Source organism: Coloeus monedula, assembly GCF_965178545.1.
Source record: "Coloeus monedula genome assembly, chromosome: 2".
NCBI classification, from domain to species: Eukaryota; Metazoa; Chordata; class Aves; order Passeriformes; family Corvidae; genus Coloeus; species Coloeus monedula.
The window spans coordinates 61,596,103-61,619,833 of NC_138782.1; the positions used below are offsets into that span (position 1 = coordinate 61,596,103).

At 37.4% G+C, this 23,731-nt stretch overlaps 1 protein-coding gene across 1 annotated transcript in view; it reads right to left on the reverse strand.

Moving 5' to 3' along the window:
• Positions 1-1,800: 1,800 nt before the first annotated feature.
• The window catches only part of PCMT1 (protein-L-isoaspartate (D-aspartate) O-methyltransferase), a gene marked incomplete at its 5' end in the record, with an annotated part of 35,725 nt that continues 13,794 nt past the window's right edge, over positions 1,801-23,731 (reverse strand). The window contains 6 exons of the mRNA XM_082299346.1: positions 1,801-3,061; positions 11,512-11,728; positions 13,295-13,380; positions 18,026-18,146; positions 21,411-21,515; positions 23,278-23,309. Coding sequence (XP_082155472.1) covers positions 11,549-11,728; positions 13,295-13,380; positions 18,026-18,146; positions 21,411-21,515; positions 23,278-23,309 — 524 coding nt within the window. The 3' untranslated portion in view covers positions 1,801-3,061; positions 11,512-11,548. The remainder of the gene's footprint in view (positions 3,062-11,511; positions 11,729-13,294; positions 13,381-18,025; positions 18,147-21,410; positions 21,516-23,277; positions 23,310-23,731) is intronic.

Consider the following 23,731-nt stretch of genomic DNA (forward strand, 5'->3'; position numbering starts at 1 on the left):
AATTTTTCTCTAAGTATTTTACTTTACCTCTTTGTGCTGATGGTTAATTCCACAGTCCCTTCACACTCAAAAATCACTCTGTCACAAAAAAACTGCACATGTGGAGAGAACTGCTGCCAGCTGGAAGCTCCAGAGCCTACCACGTAGAGCCCCCCTGGCCCCAGGCATTATTGCCCATTTCAAACTCAACGACTACAAAACATTTCGGGAATCATCCAGGTGGCTTCATCAGCAGTGCTGGTGCACACGCGCTGTGTGCTGGTTTCCCTCCAGAACAATTCGTGTTATGGGCTCTGTGGCCTCAAGCCAGCTGACCAGTCTGAATGCAAAAAGTAAATAAGCAGGTCATTCCTGCTGCATGAACAGAAAGTATCCATACAGCATATCAAACTCCTCCGTGGAGAACCCACAACTGTTGGTGGGTTGTCAAGATACAGATATTGGCTGTCCAAGTCTTCTGCTGCCTGGATCCCAGAAACAACTGGATAAGTAACTCAGCAGTTAAGCCAATCTGTTCTCCCAAGCTGTTCCAGCTTAGAGGTGATAGTAACAGCCCAGTGAAACATGACTGCACCTCTTACAAAAAGACAAAACTTTAATCCTTGCAAGTGGCAAACCACACTCTCCAAGGTAGCTGGATTCAGCTATGGACAGCAGACAGAACTGTGCACAGAGCCTGTTCACCAAAACACACAGATGTGAACTAAGAGAAATTCCAACCAGCCACCAAAAACTCCACTTACATTCCAGGTAGTATTAACAGGCTTTGTAATTGCTGCAATAAATTAATTGACTGAAAATAGACACATAGTTCTGGTCAGTTAGCAAACCAGTATTTCTATACCTATTTACTTTTTGGAAATGCAAAATCCTGTTGAAGGTTAAACAATAAAACCAACCACAAAATCAGACAGACACCTAGATACAGCTTCCTCTCAATTTGTTTTATTTGGCAAAGTAGCAATTCAGACAGTTCACACAGCATTTATTCAAGCTCTTCAAGTCTCCTGCATTTCAACTTGTCCTTGTCTCCAAGATTTTACTTCAGAACCATTGCTCCATCATGGAGGAGTTTCCATTTTTGACTCCTAAATGCTACTCCTGGATACTCCTTTCTGTCCGAGTACCTTGGCTACCATCAACCCCTTCAGTGGAATGGGTTCAGTACTCCCACCAGCCTTGGTCCCTGAAGCCTTTACACCCCCTGAAGTGGTTCTCCCCCAGGAAGCTGTCATCGGGTCTCAGCTTTAACACCACTTCCAAGTCAGGCTAGCTTATTACACTGTGTCCAGAGACAGGAATTTGGATACAGTTGAGCTCATATCTTTCATTTAACTGATTAAATTTGTGAGAAGATGTAAATAAAGCTGAACTCAAACTGAAAGATACAGCGACCAAAAGGTTGAATGTTAGCATGCATCAGTTAAGATATTTCACTTCAACACCAAGAACTAGAGTCACAGTTGATCGTGGGTTAGTACAAATTTGTCAGACGCAAGTGGATTTTTCTGGATTGTATTTTCTAGAATACACACTATATTAATTTCTTTATAAGATTAATCTTGTGCATGTGCTCCCAGGCTGCAGTCAGATCAGGAGGTGGTACATTAACTTCCAAACATCTAAATAAATTAAGTTATATAATATCTTTTACAGAGGAATAAAATGGGGCTGGCCTTCAAAAGGCAGGTTATTTAAAATGTTCTTTTTCCATGTTCAGAGGCCTTTGAATTTTTTATGCTTCCAGGGATTAATCCTATCACAAAATTACTGTTCTTCCACCATAAAAAGTTGTTTTGGTTTTTTTTTGCAATGATCAATATGGATTGTTTTATTCAATAATCCTTCTTATCATTAAAAAAAAAAAAGAGGAAATAATGATAATACACTGTTTAATTACTGGTTGCACAAATATGAGCAAGATGACTGAAGACACACTTCCCCCCTTTCCCAAAGCAGCCCACCTTACTGTACTGCTTTGCAATTTGCTGTTGACATTTTACAGTACCAAAACAGAAAACTTAGGGCAGAAAAAAAGGTTTTCCCACTATTCTTCTATATGAAAACTGAAGAAGTGCATCTATCTGTTCTTAGGAGTCCAGGATTCTTTTGCATGCATCCTGTGTTCCTTTTACAGCAATTTAGAATTCCCTTTCTAAAGCAACCTTCTTTTAGAACCAAAGGGGATTCTGGTTTTTTATAAAGAACCTAGCAATCCATATCTCAGACTACATACCCATCCTAATCTTCTACACAAGCACACAACCCCCCTTTTGCTTTTAACTTTATCTGGCAAAGCAGCCAATAAATTATTTGGTGACTGGAACACACATTTACAGAGTTAGATCCATGTGTATCACACCAGCATGGAGCTATAAACCAAAACAGAATTTCCAGATTCCATTAATCAATTTTAGAAGGAAAGGGAAAACCATGTCTTTTATGTCCAACTTGAACAGCAATGTTTGATAAGAGTGGCCACCAACCTCTGATGTCTTGAAATTTAATATATACAAATGCCTGGTTTTAACGTAAAAAAGCAGCTGATTGTATCTACTACATGCTAGTCTATGACACCATGTCAAAAGCTTAGAAAGGAAGTTCATCTCCTTTTAGTAGCATCTAGCAGACATTGGAACACAGAAAACCTGGTATTACCTATGTAGTGTTGTAAGGTGCACAGAAGCAGTTTTACCAAGGGACACAGGAGCCGAGAGAAGTGAGTGTTCAAGTTCCCCCATCAAAATCAGAGTTCACAAGCTACAGGTCTTTATCTGCAGTTTTGCAGAAATTCACTTTGAACAGATGAAAGTGAAATAAAGGCATGTTAAATAAAACAGTGCCCACATAAAACTTTCCACCATTTCTTTATCAGGTTTGCCTTGAGCATCTAAAAAAATAAAACAAACACCACGCTTTTCCATGCTGATAACAACAGTATAACGAAGTCCAAAACAAGCTGCAATGCTGTTGGTTTTCAAAAAGCTTTTAGAACTGGAGATGAGCAGTCCACTGTAACACTATGTTTGGGTCAAGATGATGTAGCTTTTACAATTCATCCCTGTAGAAAGAAAACACATGCAGTTATGTTTCTTCTCCCCTTGGAAATCATATTTGAAATGTTTTTATACTGAATCAGGTTGCATTTAAGTGCTCATGCACATCAGCAAAACTTCAGAAATCTCTTCAAGCATTTGAGAAAAGAAACAAACACCAAAGGAAAGGCAACAGCAATCCCATATTGTCTATACCATCTCATATGATTACGTGACTTATCGTGAAATATGGGTCCCTCTATTTTACATTTAATGGATCACTTGCTTTAAGGAAAACCCACACACTGCACAGCTACTAACACAGCTACCTGCCATCCAAATTCTGCTGGCTCCACACTGGCAAGCAACTGAGCCAACTTACTAGACAGAGTATTGGCAAAATCCATCCTCTGTAGCTGCCAAAAAGGCAAGTTTAGCTTCAGCTGCAGTCTCTGAAGAAAGCTGGGAACACCATCTCGCATCCCTGTCATGCAGTTTGTACCACTTAGTTTATTTATTTCTCCGAGGAACTTGATTAGCTCCTGAAGGAGCTATGATAAATCAGGAGTAGGTTATGGAAAGGTTGGGGACAGGGCAGTATGAGAGAGAGAGAGTGTGTGTGTGTGTGTATTAAAAGGAGATCCAATTAGAAGAAAGGATGCATCAAGAAGCCTCTCTAAATCACTACAAGGAATCTAGAAAATGCAGGTTTTTGTTCCTGTAGGACATTTAAAACACATTGAAACAAGAAACCCATAGAACCTATATTCCAATCATAAAGTTATCATATAGTAGTGATTTAAGTATTTCTAAAGCATTAATTTTAATACAAAATGCCCATCAAATCTGAAAGCTGTGCACTGTGCCACCATGAACATTGGAAAATTCAAAGAGAAGTGTTTTGCCTTTTTTCTTTTTTTTTTTTTTGCACAAGGGACAATCTATAAAATCACAATCAGTTTGCTGAAATTTTTCTTTTAGTAGGTGCATCGGCCTCATTAGCCAAAGCAAACAGTGTCTGAATTAGAAAAAAACCTCACTAATGTGATTGCTGGCTCAATACACAATAGTATTTCCAGCTATCATGCAAACTAACCCACAAAAATATAGTTCTACATGCACACACAAAACCTTTATCCTCCAGGAATCATACAGCATGGAATGACAGCATGCAAAACATTTTAAAAGCAACTGAAAAGGCTGTAGAAACTAGTGCCTAAATGACTAGTTTTCTCTCTAATGCAGTTGGGATGCAAACCTTGTGATTTGTAAGTGATAAATATTTGCATTCTTTGCACTTTGCACTGCCTCCTCATAGTAAGGTACTAATCATACAGCTTTAGAGTACTGCAGTAATTACAGATAGCAGAAAAAAGCAGGAGGCAGAAGAACACATCTTGGCAGGAATAAAGAAAAATCTGTTTATAGCTAAAGGTTTGGAAGCTCTCCATATTTGCCTATCTCACAAAATGGGTATTTGCTTACTTTAAACAGATAAAAATAAATGAACATCTGATACCCAGTTTAAAATGTGGTGCCAGTGAATTCAGGACAAGTGTTTCATTCATACCTAACACTTCCAGGAGCTGCATCATCAGTTAATTTTTACAACTTCAAAAAGTGTTTTTAAGTAACAACTACTGATATTGCTGGCTTAGCCTCATATGCCTAATTGTGGGTGTGATTTTTATCCCGATTCCTACCATGTATTCTTACAGCTTTATATGGTCTTTTATTGTGACAAGCAATTCTTAATCCTTCAAACCTGAGGTAGACCCTCAAGTAACTGTAAGCCTAAGAAACATTCTGTATTTACTTCAAAACTATTAAACACAATAATTTTACCCAGCCACAGATGTTAGCAAGGTTTTTCCATAATGCTGGTAATGCACTTAAAGTACTTAAAAGTACAGGTTTGTTTTTTCTTTTTCAAAATGGTATTTCTACTTAAAATATATAATTATTATATGAATGTGTCATTTAAAATAAATTATATTAACATGGCAATGTTTTAATTGGTGGTATTTTTCATTGCTTTAACATATTCATGACACTACACCCTATATGTGACTTTCAAATAAGGATTTTCATATTTTGTTTTTTAGAAATTTACTGTGTTGAGGGGATCAGCTTTCCTCAAGAGATTTTTCACTTGCTCTTCACTACTCATCAATCTAACAACAGCATGCCAGCCCAAACCAATCCATGATATATGTGTTAAAATTATACCGCATTTATTTTCTACAGATAGAAGTTGAATTTACATGTGCATTATTGGACTGTATGTACCGGAAAGTTGCAAAAAAGTCTCAGATCACCTGATAGGTAACAGTTGTCAGCTTTCTCCCCAATGTAGAACAGCCTGCAGACATAAATACATATTGCAAACCAGCATCAGCTGATCTAAGCTGATCCTGACTGCATCAGAAGCTGCTGAGCTATGAAATCCTCCAGGTTTCAGCTACTGCTAAGAATCAGGATACAGGTCTGTCCTTCCAATGGTAAAACAGGATCTATCCTGCTACAAAGCTTAAAAGAAGACTCTTAAAAGGAGACCCTCAAAAGGGGCAGAAAGGCTCCTCTTTCCTTGTTAAACCTATCTTCTTGTCCTCTAAAGCCACAGGAAAGATCTACTAATTTGTATTCTTTCTGGCCACAGCTATTTGCTATGATTCTTACACAACTCACATAATTTCTCTCCACCTTCATACATGCTCTCCCTCCAATCTGCTTACCAGCTCCTGCTTAGCAGGCAATATATATATTTAGGGTTTAAGTCACCACAGTAGTCCTTAGGCCTCTGGAATTCTCATAAAAGAACCACTCATCTGTCAACTGAGGCATCAAAGCAACTTTGTAAGCTCAAGTTAAAGCAAATTTCAGAAGTCATTAGCTCAAAATTATTATTCTAGAAAAAAATGTAAGAAAGTTTGAAAAATGTTGGCTTACTAGTAGGGAAAACGTATGCATGAATATTCTACATTTCCCATTATGAATATCCAACAAGAAACTAAGAAGCATTCTCATAAAAAGTCTAATAGGTAGCATTTCAGGTAAATGACAGTTTGTCATGAAATTAAAAAAAGAATCACTAATCTTATTGTTGATAAGTTCAGGATACAAGTAAGTCATCCAGCTTTGCAATCCCTCACCACCTCTTTAGTGGAAGGCATTCAAATTAAATATTTGAACAAACGTTTATAAATCTATCTGAAGTCGGTATCTCACTCTTTTAGATCCACTTCAATTTTGTCATTAGGCAGCATTTGACTTTCTCTTTTCAATACATCATTCATCTATGAAAAACATGCTGTCATTACTGAATTTCAGAATATAGCCTTTTATGAATTACAAATATAGCATCTACTCAGTGTTTCAGCAGCCAAGTATTTCTCCCCTTATAACTTTAAAGATGCAATATTTAGATTTGTAGCATTTTAATCTGGAAAGGTGCTATTATAAAATATTTATTATTTGCTATGATCAATCATAAAATTGAGAGTAAAATGAAATTATAAAGAAAATAAATTTTTTCTGTAATCTGCCATTGCAGATATATCACATGCATTTTAACATAATTCTACTGGGTTTGTCTGGCAAGGTTTTGGTAGTGGGGAAGCTGCAGGGGTGGCTTCTGTGAGAAGCTGCCAGAAGCTTCCTCCATGTACTACAGAGCCAACACCAGCTGGCTCCTAGACAGACCCTCCACTGGCCAAGGCTGGGCCAATCAGGAATGGAAGAAACACCTCTGTGGTAACAGATTTAAGAAGGAAAAAAGTTATGGTGCAGAGAAGAGTGGAGTGGGAACATCTGAGAGGAACAGCCCTGCAGACACCCAGATCAGGGAAGGAAGAGAGGAGGTGCTCCAGGTACTGGAGCTGAGATTCCCCTGCAGCCCAAGGTGCAGCCCATGGTGAGGCAGCTGTGCCCCTGCAGCCCACAGAGGACCACAGGGATGCAGAGATCCACCTGCAGCCCGTGGAGGAGCCCATGCTGGAGAGGAGCAGGTGGATGCCTGAGAGGAGGCTGTGAACCCATGGGAGGCCTGTGCTGGAGCAGGGTCCTGGCAGGAGCCTGCAGACCCACGGAGAGAAGAAGCCATGCTGGAGCAGGTTTCCTGGTAGGATTTGTTACCCTGTGGGAAACCTGTGCTGGAGCAGGCTGTGCCTGGAGGACTGCATCCCAAGAACAAAGACCTGCCTTGGAGCAATTCATGAAGAACTATTGCCCATAAGAAGAACTCACATTGAGAAGTTCATGGAGAACTGCGTCCCATAGGAGGGACCCCACACTGGAGCAGAGGAAGGACTCCTCTCCTGGAGCAGCAGCAGGAAGAACGTGTGATTAACTGACTGTATACACCATTCCTTGCCTCCTTGCACTGCTGGGGGGCAGGAGGCAGAGCTAAGAAGGAGGGAGAAGGGATGGAGGAAAGGTGTTTTTAAGATTTGTTTTACCTCTCAGTATCCTGCTTTGATTTTGCTTGGCAATAATTCCAATTAATATCCCCAAGTCAAGTCTGTTTTACCCATGGCGGTAACTGGTGAGTGATCTCTCCCTGTCTGTAACTCAAGAGCCTTCTGGTGTATTCTCTCTCTGTCCACTTGTGGAGGGAGCAGCTTTGGTGAGTACCTGCCATTCAGTCAGGGTCAAACCATCACAATAATACACAGTTCTTAAATTTAACCTAAAATATTCTGTGCACAGATTCTTTTTGCCAAAGTAAAATAAAAACTTGAACCATAATCATTGTTCTGCACAGCCTGAGGAATTCCATGCAAACAATAACTGCTAATTTCAAATGAAATTGGTCAACTAGGTCATATGGGGCACTTGAAACACTGAATAAGTTTCTAATCAGAAACATATTAAAACATATCCTAATAAATACATTTTCCAGAGGGGTATTAATCCTGTTTTGTAACAGTAACAGCCCCAGTTTAGTCACTGAAGTTTTTTCTCAGAAAGGTCATACTGTCATTATAATTTTGTATTTTATCAGCAAATATGACTTTAGCATGACATTTATAAATAAATTCTACTAATACGATATATGTAAGACAAAAGTAGTTGTTAACATTTTTAAGCAGCTGCCAGTCTGGAAATCAAATCCAAAATGCAGCAGAGACTCATTGCTAAGTGTTATTTACATTGTTACTCTCTTATGCCTCTGTATCAGCAATAGTGTGGCTGGCAGGACAAGGTATTCCCTGGAGGTATTTAAAAGATGTGTAGAAGTGGCCCTTAGGATCACGGTTTAGTGGTGGACTTGGCAGTGCTGGGTTGACAGTCGGACTCAATGACCTGAGAGGTGTTTTCTATCCTAAGTAATACCTTGATTCTGTGACTTTTAAAATTGTCTTTCCATATAAGTAGTAAGTGAACTCTCACAGAGAAATAAAACCGGAGAGTTCCTAATTTATGCAAGATTTGCCAATAAGGGAGCCATCAAACCATATTCTCAACTGTGAAACACAAGAGGCCTTCTCTCCACCCTATTTTTTAGTAAAAAACCCCGAGGCAATTGAAAAGTTTTATGTGAAAGGATATCCTTACCAGTATAATCACATAACTGAGCATTGACTGCTGGATCTCTGGCACACTGCATTGTTTTCTTTTGTACCAGAGATAGGATTCCTGTGTGTATTCTACTTCCAAATGGCCCAGTGAGTCACATTCGAGAGGATTCCCACTAATATTTGGAGCTCAAAAATACTACTGCAACTGAACTAAAACTAGAAAGCTATGGACTAAATTTAAATAAATTTAACAGTATTCACAAATATAATAAGATGCTTTATTTAGCAATGTACTGAAATCCAAGGAATATTTTCCTTCCAGCTAGTCCAGACTTCCTTTTGCTACACGTTCCAGTTTTACATAGCAAAGCATGATACAAAATACCTGAAGGCAGGTTTGACTTCAAACACCACTTAAGAGTGTTGTGCTGCTTCACAAGAGCACCTTGCAGCCCCATAAAAGAACTGTACTAACTTCTCCAAAACATGAACGGCTCAGCAAAAATTTAAAAAGTGTCTTTCCTGCCAACTGGAAGGTCTGCTAGCCTAGGAAAATGCTGCTGGCCTTTCAACTGTATTCTGTGAAGGGACACCAATTCTCCATTCAAGGTGATGAAAGAGTTACCTGCATTAGAAATGAAATCACATAATGTAAACTAAAAGAATGACAAACTAAACACACAGAATTGAGCTACTCTTAGAATGATTATTGTTTAATGAATTTGAGATTTACAGCAACTAGTCTCCCATACACTACAGATTTTTATTACAGAAACACTTAGAGATGCTTTTTCAGAGGAGTCTCTAACTGAGCTCCGCTCACAGATCTTGAACAATTTAGAAAAGATAAACTGAAATCTAGGAAGTGCAGACAAAACACCTCTTTTACCCTTGATGCCAGCACAGATAACAAATGCTGACCCTATAATTAGAAATTTCCTTAACAGCAGCTGGCTGACCATATACTTCATAGTCACCAACAAGGAAAAACAAAAAAAAGAAAGACCTCCTGTAAGGTCAGCAGTGCAGACAGTTATCCTAGAAAATGGAATAGGAATTTTCTTAAGATGACAAAAAGGACAATTAAAGAAATACCAAATGTTACATGAAGTGGACTTCTGAGATTTTCTTTAACAGAGAGTTCCCAGACTGAACCAAATTTAAATGCACATAGCAAGACACAGCCTCTATGCCATTGTAGATCAACCCTTCAGGCTAAGCACTGACCTTTCCTTATAACACCAATGTAAATTCTTAAATTAAAAATAAATAAATAAAATCAAGAAGTGTTTCAGAAAAGCACAGAAACTGGTAAGAATTTCTGGGGAAAATAACCCCACAGTATTCATGACTGAAGAAGGCCCAAAGACAAACTATTAGATCTTCCCGAGCTAGCAGACAAAATGAAATACCAAACTGCACAGAAGAGATGCAAAAAACTCAAGAATGCTAATCCTTAATACAGTAGTAGTGTATCCTTAACACTAGTAGCAAAGGATAAACACTATCACTTGAGAAACCCTTCTTCCAGTGTTTTATGAACACACACTGCTGCTACCAAAAAGCCCCAATTGCTACTATAATCTGATCAGGTGGAAATGCAGAAAAATCTATAAAACCTCTCTGAGAGAAGGAAGGCTTAAGAAGACTACTTCTCTTTTTTAAAGCAAGTGAAGCATGGACTCCAAACTTAAATAAAACATTTGCCAGAGGAGGAAACTGACCACAAAGGAAAGCTTCCAAAGCCTTACAAAGGCAGGAAACCCCTGAGTACCACACTGAGGGAATACTGGCAATATTCGAGGCCGAAGTATTCATTTGCATAACAAATACAAAACATTTGAATAACAAGTATGTTTCACAAGCTTTGAACTAAGCACTATCTCACTGAAGTTGTTTTAGAAGTAGTTTGTCCGTGGTGGCTATATAGTTATCCAAGAAACACTGAAATGAGGTTTCAGTAAGCAGCGGCATGCAAACTGTATTATTTGTACTTTTTATGAATATTTTGATAGGTTAGACTAAGTATTCATGTATTCAGTTCACAAGCTGTACTCCAGAATATCAAGGGAAAAAAGCCAAAAATCTAAATTTAGGTTATAAAGCTCAAGAGTTGTTTTCAGAACCCACTGCACATCTCTGCACTTCATTAATGCCAATAATACATTCACAAGCACATTCTGCCAGGAAGCAAAACAGCACTGCTGCTTTGTTCATTCACATACTAATGCCTAGCATGGCTTAAGTTGACAGCCGCATTAAGTCTACATTACTGGCTGTTCAATCCAGCAAAAGGGAAGGTTTCCTACCCCTAGAAAGGCCTTTAGAGTTTGCTGTATTGGCAAACATAAATACTGCCCCATCAGAGACAGATGACAGACTTCTAATAACACATCTGAGACAATTTTCTGAACACTACTCAACTACATTTATACTTTAGGGAAAAAGGAATTATGTTTTCCACTTTTTGCTACCTGAGTCTAAAGGAAATGTGCTTGCAAGAACATCTACATTTTCTACAATGGATTTAGCAAAAATTTTTCTTCATTTGTAGCATTTCAGAAAAATAAAAAATGAACACCCAATTACCACTAACTTACAGGACAAACCAGTATTTATTAAGTAAAATTTTACACTTCACCCTAATTATTGGGCAAAATAGTTATAAAAAGTTCATTAAAAGTTAAGTTTAACCTTAGAAAATGCCGTGTTTATAATGACAAATAAGAATCTTCAAAACACCAAAGACTAAAGGAAAACATGTCCAAAAGAGACAAAGTGCAACCCATGCAATATTTTTCTTCTGCTTTTAATTGAACTCAAACTTAGCATAACCTCCTTTGGGTGATGTAGTAATGCAGACTGAGTCACTTTTCATGGTATGGAGAAGCAGAAAGCAATGACAGCAGCAAAGGCAGGCCTTGCAGTCTATCTGCTAAAAATTCACACCCTTTCACCTTGCATGTGTGTGGAAGAAGTAAGTGGAACAGAAAATCACTTCCACCTGGACCACTGCTTCTCTTTATCTGTTAAAGGCACATATATCACTCCCATCAGAGGCTTCATTTTGACACTGCCATCTTCTAGTTTGTCATACTGTTCGAGCATCTGGTTTCCCCCAGCAGGGCCAACTGGTAATATCAATCTTCCGCCAGGTTTTAACTGGTCTATAAGCTAGAACACAACACAGAAATTAGAATGTAACCAGCCACTTCACAGAAGCTGGATCCAAAGTTTGTTACAGTAGATTAACAGCTTTGCCATTATGTATCTATCTACTTTTATGCAGTAGATAACTACTTCCATTAGGAAAAATAAAAAGTGCACTGAAAATGAGAGTATCACAGCAACATGGTACAACAACTGGTATTACAGTAAAATAATTAACTGGGTTGGTTGCAGTTTTATTTTCTATATACGTGGGGGAAACGTAAATAACAATATTTTTACAGCAGATTGAATCTTTTAAACTGTTTGGTTTAACTGTTCAATAGTTACTGTGCATTGGTACAGGCCCATCGTCAAAAATTCTGGGGGTAACTGATCTCCCCTTAAGTCCTCAGAGTAAGATTTGAGATTGGTGACTTTTTATTATTTCTCTTCCTGGAATAATTTTGTCTACAACACACTCACTATCCAACAGCTCCTCTTTCATTCTGTGAATGGAACAGCCTTTTATGAAACTAGTCTAAAATATATGAATATGAGTAAGATAAGTGACAAGTAAACAGAGTATATGAGAAATGCTTGGAATTTTTTTTTGTTTTCATAGTTAAAGGAGGCTAGTCACAGTAGTCTCAAGGAAAATTCCACACTTCCCAGATGTCATGAAAAAAAACTTAATCCCCATTGCTAACAAAAGCTATAATTAAGAACTGTTTCATTCACTAATAAGCTTTCAATTACTTTTTAAATTGTCATCTGTCAACACTTTGCTAGGAATACCCCCCTACACACCTACACACAAAAAAACCCCAAATCCAAACAATAAAACCCAAATAAAGCCCCCTTGAAAAAAACCTAAAAAACCCAACCAAGTTTTAAAAAATGAAGCAAAAGAAAAAACCCCACCACTGGTCATTGTCTGGGAATGTCCAATCTGTCTATAGCACCTCAAAGTCCAGTCTTTCACTATCCCTCATTAAGATTTAAAAACCTTAACTGGCATCTAGCATATCAAAATCATGTTATGTATTACCATGTGCCTGATGAAAGGAAGAGAAAAAAAAAAAATCTAATCTGCAAAAAATGGACTACATGTATGCACACTCCAAAGCCCCTAGTTACTCTTCAGCTTCTCTAGTAAAAATTGCCCTGTATCCATTTTGAAAGCTACAAACAAATGGCACTGTTTGTATTTCCAGCTGAGCATTTTACTTTCAACAGGCTCAGTGCTTTGGAACTCAGGAAACACACTTAAATTTTGTAACTCAGTGTTCGATAAAATTGAATTATCTTATGAAATAAAATGCTCCAGTGTGTTGTTGTAATAGAGGGTTGCACACATGTAATTTTAAAATATGTTTATTTAGAGCAGTTATTAGAACAAACAGCTTTACCGAACCAACAGGAAGCCAAATTATAACAGAGACAAAAACCCCACACCATACAGTAATACCACACTGCCCACTGATACTCCCAGCAGTGCAAGCTACCAAGTATTTTACATATAGATGTATGCAAAGCATTCTCTACAGCTAAGATATTACAGAAACACACACACAAAACATAAAGGCTTACTGCTTGGGGCACAACCGGGGCTGCAGCTCCAACATGAATTGCATCATAGGGAGCTTCTTCTGCATATCCCATTCGTCCATCTCCCACTGCAAGAAAACACTTTTTTAAAAAAAAATTTCAAAAGGACTGGAGAAAACAGCTGGTTTCCCATATCTATATATAAAAAATAAACACATTTGTAAAATAAATGCATTGAAGCACCCTCATAGGTGCATATACATGCTTATAAAAGATATTACATACTATTGAAGCATCTGAAACTAGAAAGCATGGATTTATAATGAAAGTTCTTGGAAACACATGGTCCACCTAGAAAAGATACTGAAGTATTTATGTTTCCTACCATTTCCAATGCAGGTGAGTTTTATCCCCTCATTACATTGCTTTGCCTTGTCTTCCTGCACACCACTCCTGAATATAATGCAAATCATAAGTCCAAAGCACTTAACATCAGAAGCACCTATCAGAAGACTCCAAAGGTGAGGAAAAGACAAAGGAAGTGTTCCCATGGACTATACGCCTACAACTGCACTACCAGCTGGAATAGAAGCCCGCACCTACATGCATTCATTAATGCAGTACTGCAGTGACCTCTGCACACCCCATGTTTGCCAGCAAATGAGCCTCGCTATTCTTCCAGCAGGCAATCACTGGACTAACACAGAGAGCCAGGTCAGACTCATGGCTAAAGCTCCAGGTGGCTGCTTGGAAGATGCTAGGAGTAATTACAGTTTTCAGAGGTTACCAGTGCTGCTCCAGCTTTGGTGGAGAACTCATGGAGAAGCATCCTGTCACAGATATCTCATACCACCCCAGTTATGCAGAAAGAAAGAGTAACAGTTTGAGGGTTTTAAGCCAATGAAATGTGACAAACTAAACTGGACCCCGAGTTAAGTTTTGAAAGAAGATGATGTGAATATGGCATCCACAGTATTTACAAGAAACCAACAGGAAATTCAGAGCAAGTTAGGCAGACTCCCTCTGGAGTTATTTAGAACAAATGTAATAAATGAGGCTGAACCATCCATAAATTCATACTCTGTAATTACAGAAGTCCCAATAATCAGTCAAGAACAAAAAACATGGAGGTTAATGAGCACAGCCCTCTGCTCAGCACAAGTAATTTGGGGTTTCCCATCTTCAGGCTGAACTTTGACTTCTGTGCAATCACCAATAGCACAGGTTAATTAGAACTGAAAGAGTCAAAAGAAGTACTACAGCCCAGTCAGAGGCTGAAAATTTGTCAACTTTTTGCCTTCCAACAACTCACAAGGCAGGAAAAATACACGGTCACCACAGCAGGTTTCACTTTGACCTCCATGATAAGGAGGGCCATTGGGATAGTAAGAACACCCTTAGGTATCCAAGACTGTAGAGGAAGACTTGGACAGCTCCTCAAAACAATTAAAACTGGGGTGTTTGTCATCTTCCTTATGAGGTCCTAAAAGATGACCCTGGCAAGGACCTTCTGCACCCATGCTCTTCAAGAGAGCACATTTCCTCAGTAGCTAAGAAGCCTCTTAGAAGTCAGTGGCAAAAATCCTCATATCATCAATTCTGACCAGCACAAGCTCCAACCAAGGGCCACAAGGAGAAGCTGCCAGGCAAAAAGTACCAGTGCTTCAAGAGAACTCATACCTATCGATCACCATTTCCACTAAGTCAGCTGGCAAGAGAGATCACCAGTAACGAAAATTCCATTATTTCCAGGGTGTAATCCTTCTGACTGCCAAAGTGGGTTCTACTGGAACAACCACCTCAACGCAGTCAAGTATATAATTTGTACTTCTATATCTTAGTAGCACTGTACACTTCTTCTAAAGAAGCAGCAATGAGGTGTTACTGTGTCTGCTGTTCCATCAGAGACAGCAAATGAGAAAGACTTCTTTAGCTTATTCATACAGATACTGCTACAAATTATGTTAGCTACACAAGGAGGCAGACCCTCATTCCCCAGGGTGCAGCAGCAGGCATTAGAAGCAGTGATCTCCAGTAATGCTGGAAAAAAAGCGTTTGCCAAGTTGAAGAAGCAGCTGTGAAAGAAACTGCTGTCACTTCTGAAGAACAACACGTATTCTGAAACATAAATATCCCTAGTGCACTGTCTAGAGAAGTCTGAATGTGACTTCTGCACATCTTATCACTTCACTGACAGCAGTAAAACAGATCCATAACCAACTAACTCCTTTGCTCTTAGAATCAATAGCTAACATCTTCAAAAACAGCACACACCCAACCAAAAGGGAAAAAAAAAATCATGCTCCTTCATATGCATCAGGCACAGCATGGCTCTTCCCTTTTAAAATCCACAAAAATTCTTATGGTTACAGAAGAAATATATCCACCCACAATTGCAACACACTTTTAGAACATCCAGAAAATTTTAAAAATAGTTAATTCAGCATTCATATATTCAATGTTATTCAAATTATTATATTATTCAATGTCCAAGGGGAAACAGCAGCCCAAATTTTCAGTTTTTGCTTACATCTTGAATAATGTCACCTATCCTATTCACATCTCCAGTTACATGCAGCCTGTTAGTGAAGTAATCATGGTGGTGGGTGGCATCTGGTGATGAGGAAAAAAGCACGTCGGGACTTTTTGATATAAAAGGGTTCTGTAGATTGTTTATGAACCTAGACCGGATCTGCTGATCACAGTACTCAAGCCTTCAGTGCCTCTACACAGACCTGTTTCACACAGAGTTGTAGCATGAGCACAGAAACAGAAAACTACTTCCCTCATTTGTTTAGAATACCTCATCCCCTGCATCAGCAAATAGTGCAGTACAATAGAAGCAGATCTGTACAGCAAAAGTTTTTACTGAGAACCTGGTGTCCATGCAACATAGCATTTCAGAATAACCGCTTCAGTCTAGATCTAAGTCTTACTGTCTTAGTATCCACATATCAAACATATTTGGTTGCTTCTTGGAACACAATCTTGTCTAGTTTCATTCAAAAGGAATCAAAGTTTGTGCTTTCCAGGAGTACTCTCATGTGAGCTAAAGTGTGGTAAGGAGAAGCACTTGAGAGATTCACCTCAAAGGCTTCCTCATGATATTAAGAGTAAACAAAATAAAAATCAAGCTATACCAATAAAAGCACCAAAACACCCACAAACTAACAAAGTTAAGTTAATCCAAGTATACCTACTCCCAACTTCTCAATGCAGTTCTATTACTGAGACACCCCAAAATAATTTTGGTGGTCCTGAAATGCAGGTATGGTACATGTGAGGTATGACAAAGCAGTGTAGAATGTCTGAAGCATAATGTGAAAAGCCAGCAACTTCCCATCATCAATCAACTGGTTTTTGAAAGTTTTTTGTTTGTGTGCTTGTGATAGGGGTGTTTGGGTGGGGTTTTCTGTTGCTGTCTTTTTGTCTTAAAGAAACACCTGTCTGGATTCTTGCTCCACATCAAAGAGCTCCCAGGAATCCAGCACAGCTGAAACATTCTTCTCCACTTAATTCACAGAAGTATTACTTGTCCATCTGTACTTTTTAAAAATGTACCTCACAACAAAACTATTCACAAGTCTCTTAGTCATCCTGCTACATAGTCAAAAATAAAATAGATAATGATGTTTACTTAGACTTCTAGACTCGCAAGAGCACCAGAGTTTGTTTCAGGAATGACCAGAAGCATAAGTTAAAACCGCTTTTGTACAGCAACAGTGGAAATTATTCCCTCATTCCCCCTCTACAGCCCTAGCAGTCTAAGTTCTTTTCCAATAAGTTCGGAGACATAAGTGTTCTCAGCAAGATACATTGCATGTTATACATGTGTACGTGTTGATAAACTTATTAAAAAAGTATTTAGAAAAGTCCCTCATTTACCAAAAAAGACCAAGAATCAAAATGGTAATTAACCTAAGAGCCAAACATCACATAATAATTTTTCCAAGTGCTCTTGTAAGAAGCCTCAAAAACATCCACACCTTCAATTTCTTCTTTAAACTTAATGAATAGAATACTTTCCTCCTGCCAGCCTTGAATCATCTAAGAAAAACAAACAATAACCAGACAAAAAACCAAAAAAAAAACAAAGAAAAAAAACCAAACAAAAAATCCCCCAAAATCTTTTTTAAGTAAAAAACCATATTTAAAACAATTCACTGTCCTCGTATCATTTTGGCATTATTTCCTCTCAGTAACTCTAACTGAATTAAAGTACTTTGGTGTCAATTAATCACTTCCCTAACATACAATTACTGTCAATTTTAAAAACAAGTGAAATAAACTTCAGTGTGCATACTGCCAATCTACTTGGCAATCTACTTTTTCCACTTGAATCTTTGCATTCAGCTTTCTCAACTACTGTATCAGAAGTGTAAAGACTTTGTTAAAACACCCAAATTTAGGTGACAGGGTATTTATTCAAGAAAGGTTGTGAATTCAACCCCAATTTTAAACAGCAAATTTAACACGACAGACCTTCAGCATGTAAAGTATTTTCACCAAAAAAACATCTCCCCGTTAACATTTTCTAGTAGAATGATTACATATTCTTTGAGATTACCAGAAGTCATACTCTCAAAACTGGGGGAAGATACCATTTTTCAAAGGCCTAAAGACAACTTGGATTTCAAAGTTTTCATTTGGCTCTTCTTTCTTGGGTTTAACATCTTAGATTCAAACTTTTAACAACATCCAATTCAGCCATTTTCAACCAGCTGCTAGAAAGAATATCAGTTTAATTAGTAAGTATATCAGTCTGATGCTCACCAATCAGTTTCACTCTTCCTGAAGACAGCAATGTGGGATCGTCTTTTTTGACATTATTTATTGAGTCATCTACTAGTTCTTTGATATGATCAATTCCTACAACTTGTCCTTTGGGACCAACCTGGAATAAAAATATACAGTTGAACAATTTCTGCTAGTTTTATTTACAGAATGAGTACTTATACTTCCTGAACCCATTTCTCTAAAATAAAAACAAAACCAGCAAAGTGGAAGTATTTTCCCAATGTTATTAAAACTACTGCTTGAAATGACAAATGATCCTGACTGCTAGAAGCACCTGATAATTAAAGTGTGTCTGCATAGTTTTATAAATACTTGTAATAATGATCTTTTTGAGATGTGATTCAGTTGTGTTATATTGTTAGTGGAGATTTCTTCTTGGAATTTTTAGAAGTTAAATTTGATCATGTTTGTTTACCTGCAATAGAAAGTAACAATGTCAAGAACAAAGACTAAAACTAATCTCCTTTCACACTGAACAAAACTTACTAAGAATTAAGGCTTTTCTAGAGAAGACCTTACTTCAAAGATTAAATCATGCCTTTTATTCTAAATTATCTCAAGAGTCCTATTCTTTCAGAAGCAAATGCTGCAACTACCAGTCAGGGACAAATTACCTTCCACTTATCCTTACATTCATGAATCTACTTTCAGATTTACAGCTCTCCTCCACAGGAGGAGTGGAACTTCTGAGAGCTCATAACTCAAAAAAGGTCACAAAATCTCTGTATTCTGAGGGGGGCAGAAAGAGGTCTACTAACAAAAACCTCTCCATTACATGTATTTCTTCTAGAATTTTGCCTTTAGTATAGAAAAAAACATTCAAAACCAATCCAAATCCAAATCAAAAATCTGACCATTTTTAACAGGATCCAAAGAACACAATGGCAGAGTATGTCATAGCAGCAGCCCATGTTGCCTAACAACTGTCTTTGGACACATCTGAATGCAGATGATGCATCTGAATTGTTTATGTTTCTGTATCTTACATTTTAATGTTGTTAAGACATGGAAAATTAATAACTGGTTATCCTGGGGAGGTTTTTTTTTGTTTTATTATGAACAAGTCCTATGTTAAAAACATTAAAAGAGCAGCGTTAGCTTTTCTTGTCTGAGTGGAAGACCACCACCCTTTGCAACAGAGCAAGACACAGAGCAAGTTTTCACTATGACAGCCATGGGTTGCTGTTTGGAGGAATGCCTGGCAGTCAGTTGTACTATACGCTGTCAAAAGATCCAGTGTACTCCAAACAGTAATGTAACAGAAATGAAAATTTAGCAAAATGGTCAGAGCATGAAACAGCCTGATAAAGTAAGAGAACCACCTGCTACATGTGACAGTCCATTTTGCTGAGTCCTCATCAGTCACCTCTGTGTGTTACCTTGGAACTGTGAAACGCATTCAATTGAGACAACAGAAAGATGGCACAGTTTTTGGGATCTCCATGTTAGGAATTAAAATATACCCCACTCTTTTCATAAATCCAGTACTGACAGGATGAAAACTGTAATTAATTTGATTTGCCAGCAACCTTCAAAAGTAAATAAACTTAATTTTGCAAGCTATGTAGGTAAGTCTATCACAGAAGTTCACCATGAAAATCCAAACAACAATCTTAAAGATGCTTTACTAGTCTAAGTAAGCATAAAGCTTTCCCAGAGGTACCACAAATGAGATTATCATCATAAGAGTACAGTTGTCATCTATGGGCACTGAGGCACTTGTGCCACAAATGTGAGCTACTAATTCTAGATCTCAAGTAGACTGAGAAGCAACATCAACATAGTCACAAAAAGCACATCCCCAACTAAATTTTGGTGGCAAAACACTCTACCATTAATTTCCATAATATACTTCTTTCAAGTTTTTGTTACTGTTAGTAATGCTGTCAAGCAGAACGAAAGCATTTACTCAATTTTTCCAACACACATGTCTGTAAGGCATTCCACTGCAAACTACCATGGAGGATTCATAAGAGGCACATGACATTCATATGGCAATAAAAAGATAGAGGGATTAACTTCACCAAAATTGGAAAGAGATTTCCTTTTTGTGCTGGTTCTGACTTATCCACAGATGTTTTAGTAGAGAAAAGTGCACAACTACAGTTTAGCATGTCCTACTGAAAATGGCTATTCCTTTATGCATTCATAACTTCAGTGAGAAATACATATAGCCTGGTCAAAAGTTTTAATGCTTGAAGGATTGGCGTTCCCATGCTAGCACTTGATTACTGACTACACAGTCAGACCAAAAATAATAGGCAGAAAGTTGAGTTAAGTGCCATTTAAGATTTCCTCTAAACTGCAGTTTGGCTAACTACTTTTATTTTTGTTTTTTGTAATTTTGCAGCTAATACTTAGAAACCTAAATACTTTTGCAAGTGTATTGACCAGTCCTAAACATTCTTAGCTAATTCTTAACAGCGGGAAACAGAAGTTTTTGTAGACTCAGATTGGTGCTTGAAAACAGAAAAGTAAGTAGCAAAGAAACTTAAATGAGAAATTATCATATGTATCAACACATTTCAAATTGACTTTGCAGAAAGACAAAACAAAAGATCTAGTCGGCAGTTTAATGAAGGTCTCTACTAGCCATAAAGCAATTATAAAGCCCTGGAACAGAGAAGGAAGAACTGATTATATTTCCCTGCATGAATCAGTCTAACAATACTATAGCTACAGCCACTAAACCCCAAATTTTTAAACCTTTTTTTCCCGATGTAAGATAGGAAAGAACACAGAAAATTCCTTAGGTACAGGTTGAATAACACAACTGAGATTAAGTTACTTGGCAAAGATGTAAAATACAAATTAATATCTAGCTTATAAAAGGTTAAATGGACACTTATAGTAATGTTTGTGCAATATAACAAGAAAAGAAAGCAATTAAATTCAAAGAAAATTTATATATACAAGATATTTTCTTGTGGAAATAGGATTCTTTTAAGACTCAAAAGTCACAAAGCTCTCATCACATCAGGAATCCGTGACAATTTATCACAATGAGAACATCCATAGTCACACAAGATAACAAAAACTGAATTGTTCAAGACAAACATCTTTTTCCTTCAAGATATAAAGCAGCAACTAAAATGCAATAATTAAAAAACTCAAAACAATCCAAAAACCCCAAACTTCCTCACTAGCCGGTTTCTTCACCATTACACAATTTACTGAACCATTTAACTTGAACATCTACTATCAGCTACCACATCAAATGGGTACCAATCACACCCAGGAGAGTAAATTATTTTCTATATATTTCAATCCACTATGAAGGATGCTTTTTTTTGCTCTGCAATTCAGTTACACTTGAGTTCAAGCAGTTCTGATGATCAAGTGATTAAATTAAATAACTCACCATTCGTGAAAAGCATGCTGTAAGAATTCCACTTCCTGATCCTACATCAAGTGCTTTGGCTCCTTCATGTAACTGATCAGACAGAAGTTCAAGTGCATATGCATGCTAAGAGAAGACAGAGAGAGAAAATTTCAAATTATTTTAAATGTCTGTTTTACTCAAGATATGTTCATTTCTTCAGAGATTTTGGAAAATGCCCAGAGCATTTGTATAAGAAATTTCAGAATAATTTCTATTACAAAGAATGGGGAGGGGGAAGGAGTTAACTACACGATATGATCATTGTTACTTCATTGTCTTCAACAAATTTCATGAGTGTATTTTTTTTTATTAGCATCCATATACAAAGCCTCATCTGACCATTCAAGCTTCTAGCACAGACTCTATTTATATATTGGGAAAGACACGATAAATCAGTTTATTTCTCCTCAAGTCTGGTGACTCTTACTATTCTGGCAGCAAACGGCCAATAAAGCTTATCATTATGCTATATGCACTGGAATAAGCTGGGATGAAAGCTAGCTAGGAAGAAGGTAGCTCCAGAGCATCAAGGAAAATGGCTATTGAAACTACCTCCTGTATTACCTGCACACTTGCTGTGTCAAAGAATGGGAAAAAGAAGTTGTCTTTTCTAAAGGCAGATAGCCAGGCTCATGTATGGAATGCAGTAGTCTATGGATACACTTGATAGCTTTTGCTTTTCTATGTGGTGGACCAGTACATAAACTAAGCTTAGGCTGCACAGTAAAAAACCAATTTGTTCTTTAATGTTTCAGAGATAGCCATTACCACACTCTTTCAGCTTAATCCATCCTACCCAGAAAACAGAAATAATTAGAACATTCCCTGTTAGAACATTTCTTGTTAATATTTGCTTAGAGGATATATTGACTTTTTGCTCTGACACTTCATATACTATTAGTGCTAAGCATTGGAAAAATAATGACTGGAGGGACTGAAAATTTTAAAGCATAATTAACATTTATTTTTCCCCCTAGCAACAGTACTTTTTTCTGTCTTTTCTTGAATAATATTGTTAATATTTCTATACAAAATTCCTGATTTTTCATATTGATAACTAAGTAAATTCTAAGCCAACTACACAGCTTTTAGTCAAGAGAAGCAGACTTTTACTATGTTTTGACACTTTCCAAATAATGAAAAGACAAAATACATGCACCTCTTCACTTTTTATCTCAAATAAAGAAACACAGAAAAAATATATCTGCGTTAGATGCATGCACTGGAATCCCAAGTGGAACACTCACCCTGATCTCAAACCACTTGGCAAAAAAACCTGCAACTCAGTACAATGTATCTTTTTCCTGGTCCAAAGATTTAAAGGCATTACAGCAATACCATACTACAGAAATCACTGTCATCCACTCCTGAATTCTTATATAAATTACAGAGTAATTTACATTGGAAAATCTCTGGAAATCTTCTGGTCCAGTCCTCTTGCAATACATGGGCATTTTAAATAAGGCTGCTTAGAGCCCTGTTCAGTCAGCTTCTTTGTATATCAAAGAACAGAATTTCCACAAGCTGCAAAGCTTGTTTCAGTACTTAACTATCCTCAAAGTTTTTTTTTTATTCTAGAAACTAATCAGATTTCCTATGTTGCATTTTTTGGCCCACTACCCCTCATCCTATTACTGTACATCTGCAAGAAAAATTTTGATCAGTCTTTTCTACTCACTCCCTTTAGGCAGTTCACAATAGCATCACTGCAATCAACTACTCATTAAATTTACTAGGGTAAATATTTTATTTCAAAAGCATCTGGATGTTTATAAAAATGCTTATAATTTTTTATTTAAAAATTATAAAATAAAACCTATACTAATCACCTAGCTTTAAAGCTTACCATATGTGGAGCACTGATTGTTGCTTGGAAACCTGTAAAACAAGAGAATGGAAGATGTTCATTGTTGTTCACACAGCAACCTTACAATCTTTATTACCTTGACTGTAAAATGCAACACCTTCATTGTCACCCTCATTCAGGGTACAACATCCACACCCCAGCAGTTACAAAGGTACTCTACATCAGAAGTGAGTTATAGTACATCAGCTCAAAGCTATGCTGTGTCAACTCTGGACAGGAAAAAAAAAAGGTTTTATCCTTGACCACAATTACAATCTCCATTTTTCCACTATACATCGAATTAATATCACATATTGATCAAGTATGTTCAATTCAGAGGAGTAATGTCTCCCAGAATAATGTAATTCCTTTTTCACTTAGCCCCTGTGTAGAGACTTGAATTTGTTAGTTTGAGTTTCATGTGATGGAGACCATAGAACATTTGGAGAACAAC